At 44.2% G+C, this 15,978-nt stretch overlaps 1 protein-coding gene across 22 annotated transcripts in view; it reads right to left on the bottom strand.

The window, feature by feature from the left end:
* The window catches only part of PPIP5K1 (diphosphoinositol pentakisphosphate kinase 1), a 44,670-nt gene that overhangs the window by 13,895 nt on the left and 14,797 nt on the right, over positions 1-15,978 (bottom strand). For 5 of the 22 annotated variants that reach the window (XM_043555578.1, XM_043555574.1, XM_043555576.1 and 2 more), the window contains 13 exons: positions 15,538-15,679; positions 15,125-15,348; positions 14,690-14,817; positions 14,366-14,480; positions 14,093-14,200; positions 13,334-13,450; positions 13,015-13,179; positions 10,834-10,983; positions 10,121-10,211; positions 7,171-7,296; positions 6,397-6,459; positions 2,750-2,932; positions 1,117-1,254 (listed from right to left, as the gene is read on the bottom strand). In XM_043555578.1, the coding sequence (XP_043411513.1) occupies positions 1,117-1,254; positions 2,750-2,932; positions 6,397-6,459; positions 7,171-7,296; positions 10,121-10,211; positions 10,834-10,983; positions 13,015-13,179; positions 13,334-13,450; positions 14,093-14,200; positions 14,366-14,480; positions 14,690-14,817; positions 15,125-15,348; positions 15,538-15,679 (1,750 nt within the window). The remainder of the gene's footprint in view (positions 1-1,116; positions 1,255-2,749; positions 2,933-6,396; positions 6,460-7,170; positions 7,297-10,120; positions 10,212-10,833; positions 10,984-13,014; positions 13,180-13,333; positions 13,451-14,092; positions 14,201-14,365; positions 14,481-14,689; positions 14,818-15,124; positions 15,349-15,537; positions 15,680-15,978) is intronic. The other 17 variants (XM_043555586.1, XM_043555580.1, XM_043555581.1 and 14 more) reach the window with 13 other exon arrangements.

The raw sequence follows: 15,978 nt of genomic DNA, 5'->3' as shown, positions 1-15,978 counted from the left end.
TTTCCAAAAAAATTCTCTCCCTAAGTCTTTACCCCAGGCTTTCAGTACACTTATTGTTTGCCTCAATTATAATTTTTGCCCCAGGAAGCAGCATGTTATTCATATGCCTTACACTGTTTTCAAGGCACACTCTCCGCTACTTTACTGCCCTGATTCAGGTCCAAGTTAAGTGAAACAAAGGTAAGTACCCTGTGACAGTTCTTTAGGTTAGACAAGTTAGAATAGATAAATTAGAATAGACAAACACAATTCTTTGAGAATAAAGTCTGTTCTCTCTTTGGAACCAGGGACCAGAGCCCCACACTGAGAACATGGCCTGCCGTCTTTAAGACTGATGCCAAAGTTGGGGAGAGGGTGGGATAAGAGACAGTAAAATGATGGGAAGCTTTCTCCCATTCTTAGGTTGCCTCTTTCTCAATTGACCATTTTCCTGGTTGCTGCAAACTTTTGATTATTTTCCAGAGTTCTGACAAAGCTGATTCTGATAGTTTTTGCTTGATTTTTTGGTGCTTCTATGAAAAGACAAGCCCTTGGAACAACCTATTAATTAATTTTTACATTTAGATTTCTGAACCAGGAGTACATATACAGCATGAAGTATGGATTCAATTTTAATTTTTGTCAAATGACTACTCAGTTGTGCCGACTCATTTATTAAAATGTCTATCTTTCCCCGAGTATTTTGAAATACTAACTTCATCTGTTTGTATATTTTCTATTCTGTTGATTGGTCTCTCTGTCCATTCACGTACAATACAACAGTGTTTTCATAATAGAAGTTTTATAGAATGTTGTGAGATCTGATAGGGCTAGTAACTTTTCACTACTCTTCTTTTCGAGGTTTTCTTTGGCTACTCTTGCTTATTTTTCAATGACAACTTCAGAATCAATTTGTCTGACTTTAGAAAAACAGCAGCATTTTTATTGGAATTATGTTAAATTTATAAATTAACTTGGGAAGTTATGATGTTGAATTGGCCTATGCAATTAAACAATTTTTCAAGTCTACTTTTGTGTCTTTTTAGAGTGCCTATATTTTTAATTTATTATTCATGTTCTAGGAAGCACAGGGGCAGAGACAGAGACAGACGTACAAGATAAGAGTATTCTCCATACCTGCAGATGCCTGTGCTTGGGCATCAGTGTGGCGCTGGCAGACGCTACTCAGGAATTCACTCACTTGACGCAGGGAAAGGGCATTATGCAGTGTTTCCAGAGGGTATATGGTAGGCACCATGGAACACCCTTCAAATCCTGTTAGAAAAGAGATGGGCAAAGTCAATGTTATTCCTGCCAGATATACCCCAATTGTCCAAGGAAGCATGGAGAGTCCCTGAGAGCCATCAGGAGAGTCCGTGGCTTTTGGAGATGGGGTATCCAAGATTCTCAAGAGTGGGAACTCTTTAGAGCCCATAAAGGAGTCTGTTTCTCACTTCCAGATTTCCTAAAAAGTCTACCTGCTAAGACCTCCAAGTGAATTGAATCATCTCTGATCCTACCTATGGAGAGCCTGCAATGACCCATGGAAAAATCAACAGAATTCCAATAGGGTAAGTACCTACATTGCTCCTGCTCCTTCTAGGGGAATAAAACAAAAGTCCAGAGGTAATGGTGAAATTGTAGGTCTAAATGAGGTAGGGAGGTCATGGAGCTGGGAAGAAATAGCAGGTTTCAGGGATCAGTAAAGAGAACTGGATTAAAGAGGAGGGCATGGAATCTGAGGAGGGGTTCATGCAGATTTAGGATATGGGTAGAAAGACTAGCTGAAAGCTAGTCTGGAAGCAAGCTGGAGTGCATGCAATACACATGAAGCTCAGCCCAGGAAAACCACATGCATGAACAGGCTGGGGGATGGAAGTTCTTTCTTGGTCATTTCCATCACATCAAAGCTTATCCCTTCTGCTCTCACTGGAAAACCCCAGAAGACTTGCTAGAATTTCTCTAGTCCATCAGGAAAATGAGGCAAACCCCTAGGAAAAAGAATAAATACTGATTCTCTGTGCTGAACCCAACAATTCCAAGGTAAGTTCCCCAGTCTGGGTTGGGTGAAGTGTAAACCTAAATTTGGAACCTTAATCCCAGGGCCTCTTGATGAAAAAAAAAAAAAAAGTCCCCATTAGAGGATCAAGAACACACATCCCAAGTACTTTTTTCAGCCCCCAATCTTTCCTATGTCTCTTTACAATTCCTTAAAGAAACTAAGAGTAGGCACAACAACAATACCTATGTAAGACATAACCTCTTGTTCCCTAATGACTAAAATCTGTAACTCAAAAAGATTACACCTGACCATCTTCTAAGCTCTGGCCCTTGTGTGCTTCAAAGATTCGATTAAGACATTTGTGCCTCAATTTTCCCCTGTACTCTAGTGGCAGGAGCATAGAAGTATATAGTCTTTAGCTCCTCAGAGGGGCTAGAAAAATATTTAGATTTGAAGATGGTGGTAGCTGAGGGTTAAAGACACAAGAGCAGATTCCAGGGCAAGAGACTATTCCTATACTGAATAGAGTTGGGAATGGGTAACATTAGGAGGCAGTGAGAAAGGAGAACAGGAAGGGGATGAGCAGCCAATGCTACAGCTACCAGGCAGTCTGGCCCCAATCCCATCCAAGCAACAAAATGCAAGTCACATAACCTTAGGGTAAACAGGAGAAAGGAATAGGTGGACTCTCCTGCCAGAAGTGCAATAAGCAAAGCAGTCAGTCCCAGCCAGGGTAACGGCAGCAGCCAGCTTGGTGGCAGGGGGTACCGTAGAGGCACTCGGGGTCATCCTGGCCTGAGCGCAGCCAGTTCCGGAAGAGGCGCAGGTGGTAGGAGCACTGGTGCAGGTGATGCGCCAGCGTGGCATCCAAGGAGACTGGCCGGCCCCCTGGACAGTCAGAGGAAAAACTGCGCAGCAACCGGACCACAGGGTGCTGGTCATCCAGCAGCTCTGGAGGGGATGGGGGGGACCACGGCAGGAAGCACAAAGATAAAGAAAGAGAAGAGGGAGAGACAATGAGGGGGGCACTGAATGGCACAAGCATTACTAGGAAGTGGGACCACTCAACTCCAAGGTGAGCTAAGAGAGAAGGAGAGATGGTCAGAACCACTGGGTATCTCTTGCAGGGAAGAAGAGTCGGCATCACATGGAATCTAAAAGAAGGGGCTAGTGAAACCTCATCATACAGCAAGGCCCTCCCCTCTCTCACTGAGGATAAATTAAGTCAGTGTTTACAGAGAGCAGTCACATCATTCTAGATGGGGGTAAGCTGGCAGTTTTGTGGCTGGAAGTCTTGATTAGAGCTCCAGTGTCCCTGGTCATCCCTGAACAGATGATCCCTGAACATCCTTACTTAGGGCCTGCTTCACAGACAAATGTATTTATAAAGTTGGTATAGAGATGCAAAGATTCAAAGTCACTTAGAGAAGAATATCAAAAATGGTAGAGGGAATCAAGATAGAGTTTGAAGCTAAAAAGGCTCAGGCCAGGCCTCTGGACCAGACTCTAAAATAGCCACAAACAGGGAAGGTATTAGATAGGTGGCTAAGGAGATTGGCAGAACACCAGGTATAGAGGTCCTTTTAAACAGAGTATGTAAAAAACGGAATCCGTAAGTGAAAATGATGATATTGACTAATCAGCCTTTACTCTTACCCAAATACGCAGATATTTAAGAAATAATTGCATAAACCTCAGGATTCAGGAGACACTGTATCTATTACATAAGCCAAAAAAAAGTTAGATAATTTTATATTTTCTTCCCACTGCTGTCTAACTTTGGTCAGCTGGTGAGTGGAAAAGCGTCAGTCCTGAACCACTTACAATTTTAGCTGCGTGGCAAACTTTGTAGATATACGTAATTCAAATGCAAAAGGTTGAAGGCAGTGAAAGGCATGTGGAAAGGGGCATAGGAGGAGCAATAAGGAAAGGATCCTAGGAGAAAGGTATGCTGTCTTAAGACCTGATGGTATAGACAAGTTATGTTAGGGTAGCTAAAGAACTCCCAGACCAGAAGTGGTTCCACAGAGTGATCTTATGAGACTATGGTTTCCAGAGACATTATTATGGATGTCAGGAGAGGTTTCAGCTCTATCCAGGCACTAAGTGTATCCTACAAGAAATGGGCTTGGTAAATCCAATGGGTACACTCTAACATTCTGGATAAGGGTAAACTAGTCTCTTTCCCAGTATATTAGTTTACTTTAGTGAGTTCAGCATGCAGTTTAGTAATGGGCCATACTTGTATACTCAACGTAGTCACAGGATGTGACAGAAGCATATCAGGAACAGAGGCAGGGATAGGCTGACAGATGTTCTCCTGCTTAAATGAGATACTGCCTTGCCTCCTTGCCAAAGCTAGGTCAGGTTTTCCAGCTGCTATTTCAAAGACAGACCTCATGGCAAGGAAATGGTGATGATGGGACAGTAGGTTGGCATATTGTTGTGACTAATCTGCATAAACAATTGTAGACAGAGCATCCACTCTGTAATTGCTGGGTCAGTGATGCAAGATTTGACCATGGGGTAGAGCCCTCATGTTGTCCAGAGGGACAACTTAAATCTAGATAATCTTCAGCAAGAGATGTAACAGCTCCAAATTTCTCCAACAGGTAGATCCCAGATTCTGGTATCTGAGGCACTTTAGCCTCCAAACTCAAGTACAAGAAGAGGGCCAGAAGGTCTCTGAGGAAGTGTGCAGGGTGTCAAAGGAGATCCTGAATTTTCTCTCCTGCACCATATCTGAATTGTCCAGGTCTTTCTTCTGCTCTTCCTTCAGGAGAATTAATTCTTCTCTTCTTCAACTGGTGAGGCTGCTAACGAAGGCTTCAGGAAACTAGAGATATATAGGTTTGAGGATCTGTTTTATGAATTTGGATCTTTTCTCATAAAGCCTAAGAACTAGGCTAAATCAGTGATTTAGCTCTGATTTCAGGGGCCCAATTTCCTGGTACTATATTCTATACTCTAAGTAACACATCTCATAAGTCCAAGTCCCAAGTTGTGGGGTTGGGTTGGTGTATGAGGTTCTACTCTGGAGATGATTGTGACACATGAAGGCCAGAAGAATTTGGAGCTAAATGTGAAGGCACAGCGATGCCACTCTAAAAGGGGAGCTCCTGTCACAGGCACAAATGGGAGCCAGGGTGGGGGTGGGGTTATAAACCGAGCAAGTATAGGCTAGTCAACCTAGGGAGATTTCAGCAGTGCCTAGTGGAAAAGTATGGCCTGACTGGGCTAAAATCTAGCAGCTGCGACTGGCTATGGAGGTTTTTCCAGCCAGGAAGCCAGGCTAATTTTGCCTCCTTTGCACAGTCTTAGTTCTCGGACAGAAGAAAATCATATATAAAGAAACCGGATTTACCTTGAAAACAAGGTACAAGGCAGAGAGAAATGAGGAATATGAAGGATAAAACAGGGAGTAAGTCCTGGGTTTCCCTGCCATGCCCTACAAAGAGACCACAGCTCTTCAATTTTTGGTTTACACAGATCTCTAAACTCTCCCACCTTAGTATGACCAGACCAGTTCTTCAATATTCTTGAAGTATTATTCCTTCCTAAGTCCCCCAGAATTCCCAGGTGACATCTCAACCTTCACTTCAAGCTTATCTGAGATAGCAGTGTCTTAGGCTGGGGCTAAAGGGAAACTGTGTAGTAACTCGTGTTATATAACCCAAGGTACAATCCCTTTTCCTTTACCTACTACCTCCTACTCCTTTCTTTCTCTCTTTATCCCAAATCGGTCTGGGCTCCTGTTTTCTAGGCCAACGCCCTAGGTTAGTAGTAACATAAAGCAAATGTCAGGAGCACAAGAGCCACATAAAGTACACACAATGATAGGAGATAGGAATATGGTGATGGAAAACTGTAAACTCAAGACCTTATGGGTATGCTTGGGAGCTTGGAATTGCAGCAACATTGCTCCAAAAGAGAAACAAATTAGTCATTCACTCCAACAAAGAGTTGGAGAAAAAAACAGGAAGACCAAACTTATAAGCTGAGGAGTAGGGGGGAAAAAAAAAGAGATGGGGATAATACAGGAAATACTATTCTCTTCCTAAGAAGGAGAACCATTGTCATGTTTGTACAAAGCCCAGCAGTCATGTGATGGGAAAGGGAGAGGTTTAATTAATGTTTTGGTGATGATGCTGAAAAAAGTGACAGAACAGTGATGATGGTGACCATGGATGTAAATCCCTGAGTTGCCACACGGATAGAGCAGCCAGGCTGCAGCCAAGAGTAAAGTTTGTCACAACAAGGAGTATGTCCCAAGAGGGACACTGGTGAGTGGTTCAGAGACACCAGGTTGTCAACACAGTGGAAGACAGAGGCAGAGTCAGTGTCAGAACTCAGAGGTTAAGTGTCTGGAGGTGACATGATGAGGGGGAATGACATTGAGTCAGAAGCAAACGTACCGTTAGTCGGATGCTTTGCAAACGACACAGAAAATCGTTTTACGGCCGGGACAAACAAGAGCTCTGGGGAGAAAAGACATCATGGGGATTATACCCACCCCTGCCCCCACCCTCTGCTCTGGAATTTGCCCACAATATACTCTGTTCTTTACAGTTAGTATATGATCTGTTCCCACCCCACCCCCTAGATTCCTGACTACTACCTTTTGATCTTCTCCTTTGGTATAATCTCCTTGTAGGAATCTGTGTGTCATTTCTACCACAATACGACCCCACACACAACCCTAATTTCACCACAACATTCTCTTTCTGGTCATTTGGAAATAAAATCTGTGTAAAAACTTTCCTCCCTTCCCCCAATCTCTTTCCATATCATCTTTCCTGCCTTGACTGAGCAACTTCCCCATCCCTGATTTCCTAGATTTTAATTAAGATTCCACTGCATTCTTCCTGACCACGGATCATCCTCCTTGGTCCTTGCTCCTATAGGCCAGAATCCAGGAAAGAATATAAAGGTGAAATAAATTGATGTAGCAGGGCTGTATGTGGGAGATTATGAAGGGATAAGCATAAATAAGTAGTATTTGTATGGTGAGAGGGAATGCAAATGGAGGGGTGCATGGGGTCTTGGTTCCTTCTCCCCTCTATAACTGATGAAGAAAACTTGCTATAAGGCCAGAGTCAGTACCACTTTAAGTATGAATAGTTCTTGAGCTGTGTCTGCGCTGGGGGACAAGTGAAAAAAAGAGTTGCCCCCCAAACCCACCCACATACCATCTCGGTGCTTGAGACTGGCAGGTGGTAGCTTTTTGCCATGGCTGCGGGCGTAGTCCTGAAGATTCGGAGCGCTGGAGGAGCCACCCAGCACTGTGGTGCTGAACAGCCCTGTGCACTGTGAGCCTGCAAGGCCGGGAGTGCATTAGTAGCCACACAAAGCTGCAATTACCACACCGAAGTACACATAACTTCACATGACAACATCAAGACACATACATATAGCTACTCAGAGCCACCACCATGTGGCCACTTCTCATAACCACAAACAGATTTCACTATTGTCCATAGTCGCACCTGGCAAGCAAGGTAGGGATTCTGCCAAAGATCTATATACTAGATACAAGAGGCCACTACAAATACAATGTTAGTCATATTAGGGGACTCAAAGCTACTGAAAGGCATAGACTGTTTTCCAGGTGCCTCTTAGGAATGCTAAAAGAATAGGTAGATCTCTCTAGATCTCCCTAGATTTAATTCAGTGCTCCTTACCCTGGATATAGAGTTTGAAGAATTGAGAAATATAATACTTTATAGACTTACAAGGAAAGAACTTTGATTGAAACTAGAGACTAGGTTTTGAGCACTCAGCCCAAATTTCAAGTTCATGTAAGTTTCAATCCCTCATAAGTTTTTCATCCAACATTCCCTTCCTTCTATCTCTCTTCAGGCCTTTTTTACGTTTCCCAAGAAAAGAAGTACGAGACTCACTGAATTTTTAAAGCTGGAAGGGACTTAAAGATTATCCAGTACAATCTCTTCATGTTAGAGGTGAAGAAACTGAGAGTCAAAAGGGATCTCATTTACTCAAGGTCATATAGTTTGTTAGGAGCTAAGCTAGACTAGAGTCCAGGTCTCCTGATTCTGAAGATCAGTTGTGTTCAGTTAGAAAAGACATAATTATTTTTTTCATCAAGAAGAAACAGAGCATTGTTTCTGAAGTGAAGATGGACACAAATTAAAGGCATGTGAAGAGTCAGGTGACTGCATGCAGAACATGCCTACTGTGTGCTGAGGACCCTATTAAGAACGAGGAAATGATAAACACGAAACAATGAAAAAGCCATGTTTTTCTGCTCTCAAACATTTATTGTCTCATAAGCCCTATCTCAAAGCCAGATGCCTACACACATAAGTTCAAAGAAAGCAAAGGGAACTCTTACTGCCAGAGGAGTAAATAAAACTTAAAAAATCTCTGAAGCAAATAAACCAGTCAATGTTCCAGATATTATTGAGAGTAGGGTTGAGATTCCAAAGTCCCCTCTCCTACTGTAGCTCACAAGGACAGAGTGGGAGGAAAGAGACAAGATTGACACCTAAGTTTCAGGAGTTGCATCTCTCCTTCCAAATCCATCTTAGCCAAGGCCTTGGCTTTGGCTTGGGAACTTAATATAGCAGAGATGGATAGAATGGAAAGGAGGTCAGCTTCCTTTGAGCCCACAAAGAAGGTGTCATGGTTTCAGGGGTCCCAGCATTTCAAAGCTACCATAAAAATCAAGAAGCTTAGACGGCTAATAATCTCTGTCCTGGAATTCAAGATTGCTGCTCTATGCAGCACCTTCTCCTACTTTTCATGTGTAAACAGGCTCTAGAATGGGGCTCAAATAAAGCTTGTTAAATATGTCTACTTTTCTTCACAGAAGCTGAAACTAGCAGACTTTATCCCAGACCACCCGAGCTTTGTTCTATATTTACTTCCTCCCCTAATAATTTTCTGGGGCCGTCCTGCCAATCTTGCCCTGTCCAGTCCTTGGATCATCTCAGAGGGTAGTGTCTAGGTTACCACCACCCTTGTTCTTGACAGCACTCCTACTCAACTGGGCCTGACACACCTATCCTCATTTTCAGCCTACTTGAAACCTATTCGTTACTGAAACTTCTAGGAAGAGAAGTCTGTGTCACAGATCCATCAATTTGCCATTTATTTTCCAGGCCCCAAACCATCTACCTCATCTCAGGGATCTAGAAGGCAACCTACTTCCATAAAACTAGCCAGGAAAATTACCAAAACCTTTCTCCCCCTTGCTGGTCCAAATGCTGATTATGTTTAGGCCAAGAAATTGTCAAGGACAAAATTAACAGAAAAATGAAAGGAGCTAAATGGAGTGAATAATAGGACAAGATAGAAAGAGCCCGAGAACCAAGTCCAGACGCCACACAATTGTCTCTAACTGCCAGTTTACTTACTGGCTCACAAGACACTGTATTCAAAGATAGCCCCTCCCAAGGACCACTCCCCGCTCCCAAAGAATACAATACCCTCTGAGGCTTGGTCCTTCCTGCAGTCTGTGTTCTTAGGAAAGGTTGAATGATGTTCTCCACCCCTCTCCAGGAATCAAAAAAATCAAGAGACATTCCCTCAAAGTCCTGAGAGAAGCCTCTGCCACTACACCAGTCTCAGATTTGTCCCTCAATTTTCAGGAAGGAAGGAAAAAAAATTACAGGATTAGGAGAGGATGAAAGAGCCATGGAGGTAGGAGGGGCCTGAGCAGGGATACAATAAACATAGGTCTCAGAGGAAGACATGGCACAAGTTGTCCAAATGAGGAATATGACACTTATGAGGAGGTCACAAGTACATCTATTTATAGTTTTGTCTCTGGTAACTCTGAAGTATCAGAGTCTCCATGGCCCCTTAAGGTTGGGGCTAGACTGGGAGGACAGATAAGGAATGAGAGGGGAAGCCAGAAAAAAGTCCTTCAGCCAGAGAAATGGGAGTTGGTATAAAAAAACAAAAGACAAACACCTTCCTGGAATGGAAACAATCATCTGGGTTCAAAGTTCACACCTAAACATGGCTTCTCCCAATTCATCCTCCCTAGCCCCACCGACAATTCCACAGACTGAAATGACCCCAACACCCATGACTAAGGTTTCCCACAATAAAACCCTGAGGAACAGACAGACACACCTCCCCAACAACAACAGGTGAGATGCTGGAAGACCATACCTAGGCCACTCTGCTTCATCTCCGTTGGTGGCCGTGCAGATGAAAAGAGCCGGTAGCCACCAGGCCTCGAGGATGAAGTCTCAGAAAGCACCTGGAGAAAAAGGACTCTATATTACCATTTTGGCACCTCAACCAAGAAGTCTAAAACCCTGGTCCTGAATTCCTGCCCCTATAAAGCCAAGCAATGTCAGAAAGTCTGGAAGAATCAAAAGATTTTTATGGGGGAAGAAGAATGAAAAGGGAATGAAGAATGTACTTCGCAGAGGGAACTGTACAGGGAATCCCATACCAGAAGGCACTTGTATTTCCAAGATGCCTGTCCCCATTGCCCTTCTATCCCAAATCTGAGAAATCATTATTCAACATTTTCAGTTCTCAGCAGAGCAGTATTCCTTAATCTTATCTATCCCTCCATGGGACTCAGAAAGCCAATCACAATAGCTGAGTAGCAATAAGAAGTAAAGTCTGGCTACCCTCTCTTCTTTCCGTGGGACAACTGTGGTTATGGCAACCACACTCAGTTTCTTATCTGAACCAAGAGGCCCTCCCCTCCATGTCTGGAGATGTGAAACAGATTTCTAAAAAGGCTACGAGGGCCTAATCACACAAAACCCAACATACACACCCTCCAACCCCCAGATAATGTTCTGAGTCCCTAGGTCCCAAAAGGCAAAGACAGAGGCAGGAAAGGAAGATGAAGTAGGGAGGGACACCTGTGTGCAGGATGCCAGGTGAGTGGTGGACACAGCCCGGGGCTGTAGGCCGATGGCTGGGGAAGGCCGGGGGAGGTCTCCTGACCTCCTGCGGCGCCGTCCCCGCAAGGGGATCAGGTCCAGGTTCCCCGTGCACTGCATGTTCATGACCTGCAATCAGACCGGGTGGAAAGCCGGTCACGGCTCCTTTAACTCCCAGGCTCCCAAAAGCCCCAGTGAGGCAGAGCTAGTTATAGACCTGGAGAGGATCATTACCTAGGGCACAGCTGCTATGAAGGTCACAGATCTATATTCTAAAACTGTCCAAAAATATGAGATGACAAGAGCAGAAGAAGGGATGGGGGAAGGGTTGTAGTCAATAAGGATAAAACTACCAATGTCTATACCTATAGAATAAGGAGAGGAAATATTAATATTAAAAGGCTGTGTGACCAAGGAGTAAAGAGACGATTTTCTTGCAAAACTGAGGAACATATCTTGGGCTACCATCATCCTGGATAAGCCATGGTATAAGTAACACTAGGAACTAAAAGGAAGGAATGTGGTTACAACAGGAAGCTTCCCTACAGTCCTGAAAGAAAAAAGCCAACTCCTCAAGTCTGAGAGATGATACACAGAGGGCTCTGCTTTGCCCATGTCTCTTGACTGCTTAAACCAGAAAAGTGGGGGTTAAGCACAACAGTGCCAGAGAGACTGGCAGATGATGTGAATGGGGAAGACATTCAGATGTGGAAAAGCATTTTATTGATAGAAGATTATACATCATTCTGTCCATTTGATCTAGTCACATGAGTCTGCAGGGTACTAGTATATTATGGATACTAAGTTAACATACATCAAAGGGAAAATGATGCATACCACACTTAAAGAAGCTCTGAGTAGTCACAACATCAAATCTATCTTAAAATAATCAGGAAGAAAAAATAAGTCCAAAACAGAGTGCAGTTTATCTTTTCAACTTTCTCTAAAATCTGAACTGTAAACCTCTGGCTGAACCTATGTAAGCTAGTTGCAAATTCTTCTGAGCTAGTCCTAAAATGAAAGATCAATTCCTTTAAGACAGAGAGCTGGTACAAAGCCGGGTGAACAGATTTGTCTGTCAAAGCAGGACCCAAATCAGACAGAGTCACTGAGACAGAGATAAATCATGGGGTCAAAAAGAGTGTCATTGGGCCCAAGAGGAAAAGACTCTGCAGGAAAAAACCAGGAACAAAAACTCCAGCACAGTTAGCTGGATACAAGGTAACATTTACAACAGTTCCTTCCTCTAGGCTAGAGAACTGGAACCAGGCCTAGAGGCAGACACAGGCCCAGGTCCGTAGATCTCCTCATCAGAACAGAGGGTAAGACAGAGAGACATTCATACTTTATTTCCTTTCTGGAATGAATACCGATAACTCTAAAGGAATGAAATTAGAGCGCTATATAATTGCTCCTGTTTGAGCTATAGTTTTTAACCCAAGGGAACAAAGAGATGGAGACAGCCTGGCCTTTATTTTATTTTATTTTATTTTTTTTAATTTTTTTTTTCAACGTTTATTTATTTTTGGGACAGAGAGAGACAGAGCATGAACGGGGGAGGGGCAGAGAGAGAGGGAGACACAGAATCGGAAACAGGCTCCAGGCTCTGAGCCATCAGCCCAGAGCCTGACGCGGGGCTCGAACTCACGGACCGCGAGATCGTGACCTGACAGCCTGGCCTTTAATATCAATTGTTATTATTATAGCTACTGTTTACTGAGCATCTATATGGTGGATATTGCTTGTGTTTCATAGACAAAAAAAACTTGAGGCTTGGAGAAGTTACCTGTCCAAGGTCACACAGCTTCTAAATATCAGCCTGGGAGTTTAGCCCAGAGTTCATGCTATTTCTACTATATTTCCTTTTAAAGAACAGCCTTTTCAAATTCATCCAAAGTCCTCCTCCTCATTATCATCTTTTAAAATCCTATCTCTCGGCACCTCTCACTGATATCTCCTTAATCTCAGAGGTAGCAACCAACTTAAAGGAGCTTTATTGGGAGACCAGCTATGAAACGGAGATTAAATAAAACATATCCATCAGGGGCAGAAGGACTCTGCTTAAGGTGCCAAGAATCCCCCCAAGGGGATTCAGAGGATTCATGGATATTGTCCTATGAGCAATTCCACCACTTCTTTCTCCCAAGCCCCTCCTATTACCTCCATGGAGCCGGCTTTTCGGTTACGAATGAGGGGTGATCTCCTTGGGAGGCCAGGGCCCTCAGGGGGCTGAGGTGAAGTCTGCAATGCCCGGTCTGGCTCATCCGATGCCTTCCCTGGGCACAGGTTCTCCATGCTGCCTTGGTCTGCTTTCATCTCTTCATTCTACCCAACAACAAGCACAGATTCAAGAGGAGTTAATGGCCTCCAGCCTCCTAATCCTAGACCCCCAACCCTCTTACCTCCCTGTACTGTTTTCAAGTTTCCCACCACTTGGTTCCTAAATCCTCTAATCTAAAACCCCAGCACTCCAACCCACCTCAGAAGAAGCTGGACGGAATCCATAGCCAGTTGGGGCATTGCCTTCTTCCTCAACACCTTTCACTCCAGGGCTGAAGTGTAGCTCCACATGGAACCGCTCCTCTGATAAGGGATCCTATGGGGCATCAACAGATGAAGGGGCAGTTGGAAAAGCTGAATATGGTGGTGGAAGACCAGGCAGGGACAACAGAGAAGAACTCAAGAGGATATATCCTCCCAGGGATGAGGTTCCAGTATCTTACTCCACTTTGGGGCTGATCTATCGTAAGCTTCCCCTTAACTATATACTAGTGTTAAAGGTTCCTCATTACCTCACTTCTACCATTTGTGATCCACCACCCCACACAACTTTCTAGCCTCCAGTTCTACAACTCTTTCCATCCATCTCTCACAGTAATTCAGTTTTGCTACAGTACATACAGCAGCACAGTTAAAGATACCTTTGTGAAGCCAGATGAAAAACATATAATAATGTTTGAGTGAAAAAGACTCATTATAACATCATCCCAAATTCTATACCCTCCCTAATGCAGAGCTATGTTGTCTGATATCTCTCTGGCTCAACACCATCCCAAAACACTTTTTTTGTTCCAGTAGGAATCTCCTGGATGCTCTGTGACATGCTGTCCTTGGGTGTCACACCTAGCTGAATTCTACAAATTATAAGGATATGAAAGTTTCTAAGATGAGAAGGAGGAGAAAGAAGGGGCACCCTCCTTACCACCCCCCCCCCCCACCGTTGGGTAATGCTCCTCACCCGTGTGTTGTCCTCATAAAGCATGATGACAATCTGGGTCATATAGTTGAGCTCTGAAATGGCACTAAGATAAGCCAAAGCTCGCTGCCATTGTGCATCCTGGGTCTCCTACCGAACAAAAGAAGATGAAAGTCAATGACCAAGGACCAGGAAGTCATGGAAGGGGCAGGGAGACAAAGAGAATACAGAGGGCTTGTAATAAAAAGCAGGAAGAGAAGAGTAAAAGAATGCTTGGAATAAATGTTCATACATTGAAGGAAGGAGGATCCTTACATCAAGAAGTCCCCCATAACGGAATACACTGAGTAGGGAATGGACATGGCTTTCACTGGTGAAATAGAGACGTGTTCGAACATGGCGACCTGGGGAGAGCACCCCTCGAGAGTACCTAAGATAAGAGCTAAGTCATTCACACTGTCAGATAATTTTCTTCCCACCCTTCCACAAACTCTTTCCTCCCAACTCAAAGACTGCTTTCCTTTCTATCCCAGGATCCCTTCTATTCTTGGTTCCCCAAGCTGTACCAGCCTGGATTCCCCCCAGGGCTCCCTGATATGCCCCTCCCTCCATCCAGCACCCCTCCCAGCCCTCCCTCACAGGGGATGCAGCTTGTTGACAGACTCATCCTCGTGGGTTCTCTGCAGGTCAAGTAGTATCTTCCGCAACAGTGGAAGACAGAAGCCCACAGCAATTTCCAGTTTCTCCTCCCGACTGATCCCGTATTCCTAGGGGCCACAGGCCAGGAATGAGTACGTCAATGAATCTTGTTTCCCTCTTGCCTCATACTCCCAGGCCCAAGATGATGCTTGTCTTCACCTCAGGTCTAGAGTTTCTTTCATATCCACCACATTCCCCCTCTCCAGGTGTCTGCTCAGTTAGCCTCTTGCACTTACTCAGAGCCAGAGTGAACCCTGACAAATATAGCAACTCAACTAATTCTTTCTCTAAGTTTTCTTTCCCTGGTTCCCACACCATCCCTCCTTTCTGCTTTTCTCCCCTTCCTTTCCCAGTGCCCCAGGCTATGAGACACACCTGGGGAATGACCACATCAGCCAGTGCCTTAGAGAGACGTAGTAACTCTGCTGTGCCTTGAAGTCCCAGACTCCCATTGTGCTGCACATCATACTTGACACAGTCATAGATGTCAGGGATCTTACTGATATCATAGCGCCCACTCTTCTGTCGAAAGTCACGCTCCAGCTTGCTCCAACGCTGTAGCATGAGCTCTAGAGTCTCACTGTGGTAGAGTTGCAGGTCTGGAAGGAAGACAGACAGTCAGAAAGAACCAAAGATTTTACCTTCAACAAAAGACCCTAAAAAATCTGCAGTAGAATCAGAGAGATGAGGATGCCTTGTTTCAGACACTTAGAAGAGGGCACAGGAGTGCCTGAGTAACTGATCCATACCTGAAACCTTGAAGGGAAGATAGTACTATTCATACCCACCTACAGACTTGGGGTCCTGCATCCTTTCCCGGATCTGATGAGTGAGGTTTTCAATCAGGGCAAATACCTGATCACAGACCTTTACAGGATTCTGGATGATAGCCATGGAGTTGAGGAGGGAAGTGCTTCCAGTGGGAGCGAGCTATGAGCAACAGAGAGATGAAAAGCAAAATAGGCTCTGTGCTGATTGTGCAGAATCCTGTGAGCCTATTACAGAAACTGTCTGCCAGTAAGATCTGTTTGCAGGCTCACTCTAATGAGGATTCTTGGGCTACAGGGCAGACCACCAGTTCCAAGATGAGAGGATTGCTCAAACACAGTCATCTAAGGAGGGTTGAGGGTAAAAGCCTTAGAATCCAGAGGAAATAAAATAAACCTAGGTTCTTTTATTGGGGGTTCTAAAATATACATGGAAAATACTGAGGAATAAAGATTAAACCA

Source organism: Prionailurus bengalensis, chromosome B3 (genome assembly GCF_016509475.1).
Source record: "Prionailurus bengalensis isolate Pbe53 chromosome B3, Fcat_Pben_1.1_paternal_pri, whole genome shotgun sequence".
Taxonomy (NCBI): Eukaryota; Metazoa; Chordata; class Mammalia; order Carnivora; family Felidae; genus Prionailurus; species Prionailurus bengalensis.
This window is presented reverse-complemented; position numbering and strand designations above follow the sequence as displayed.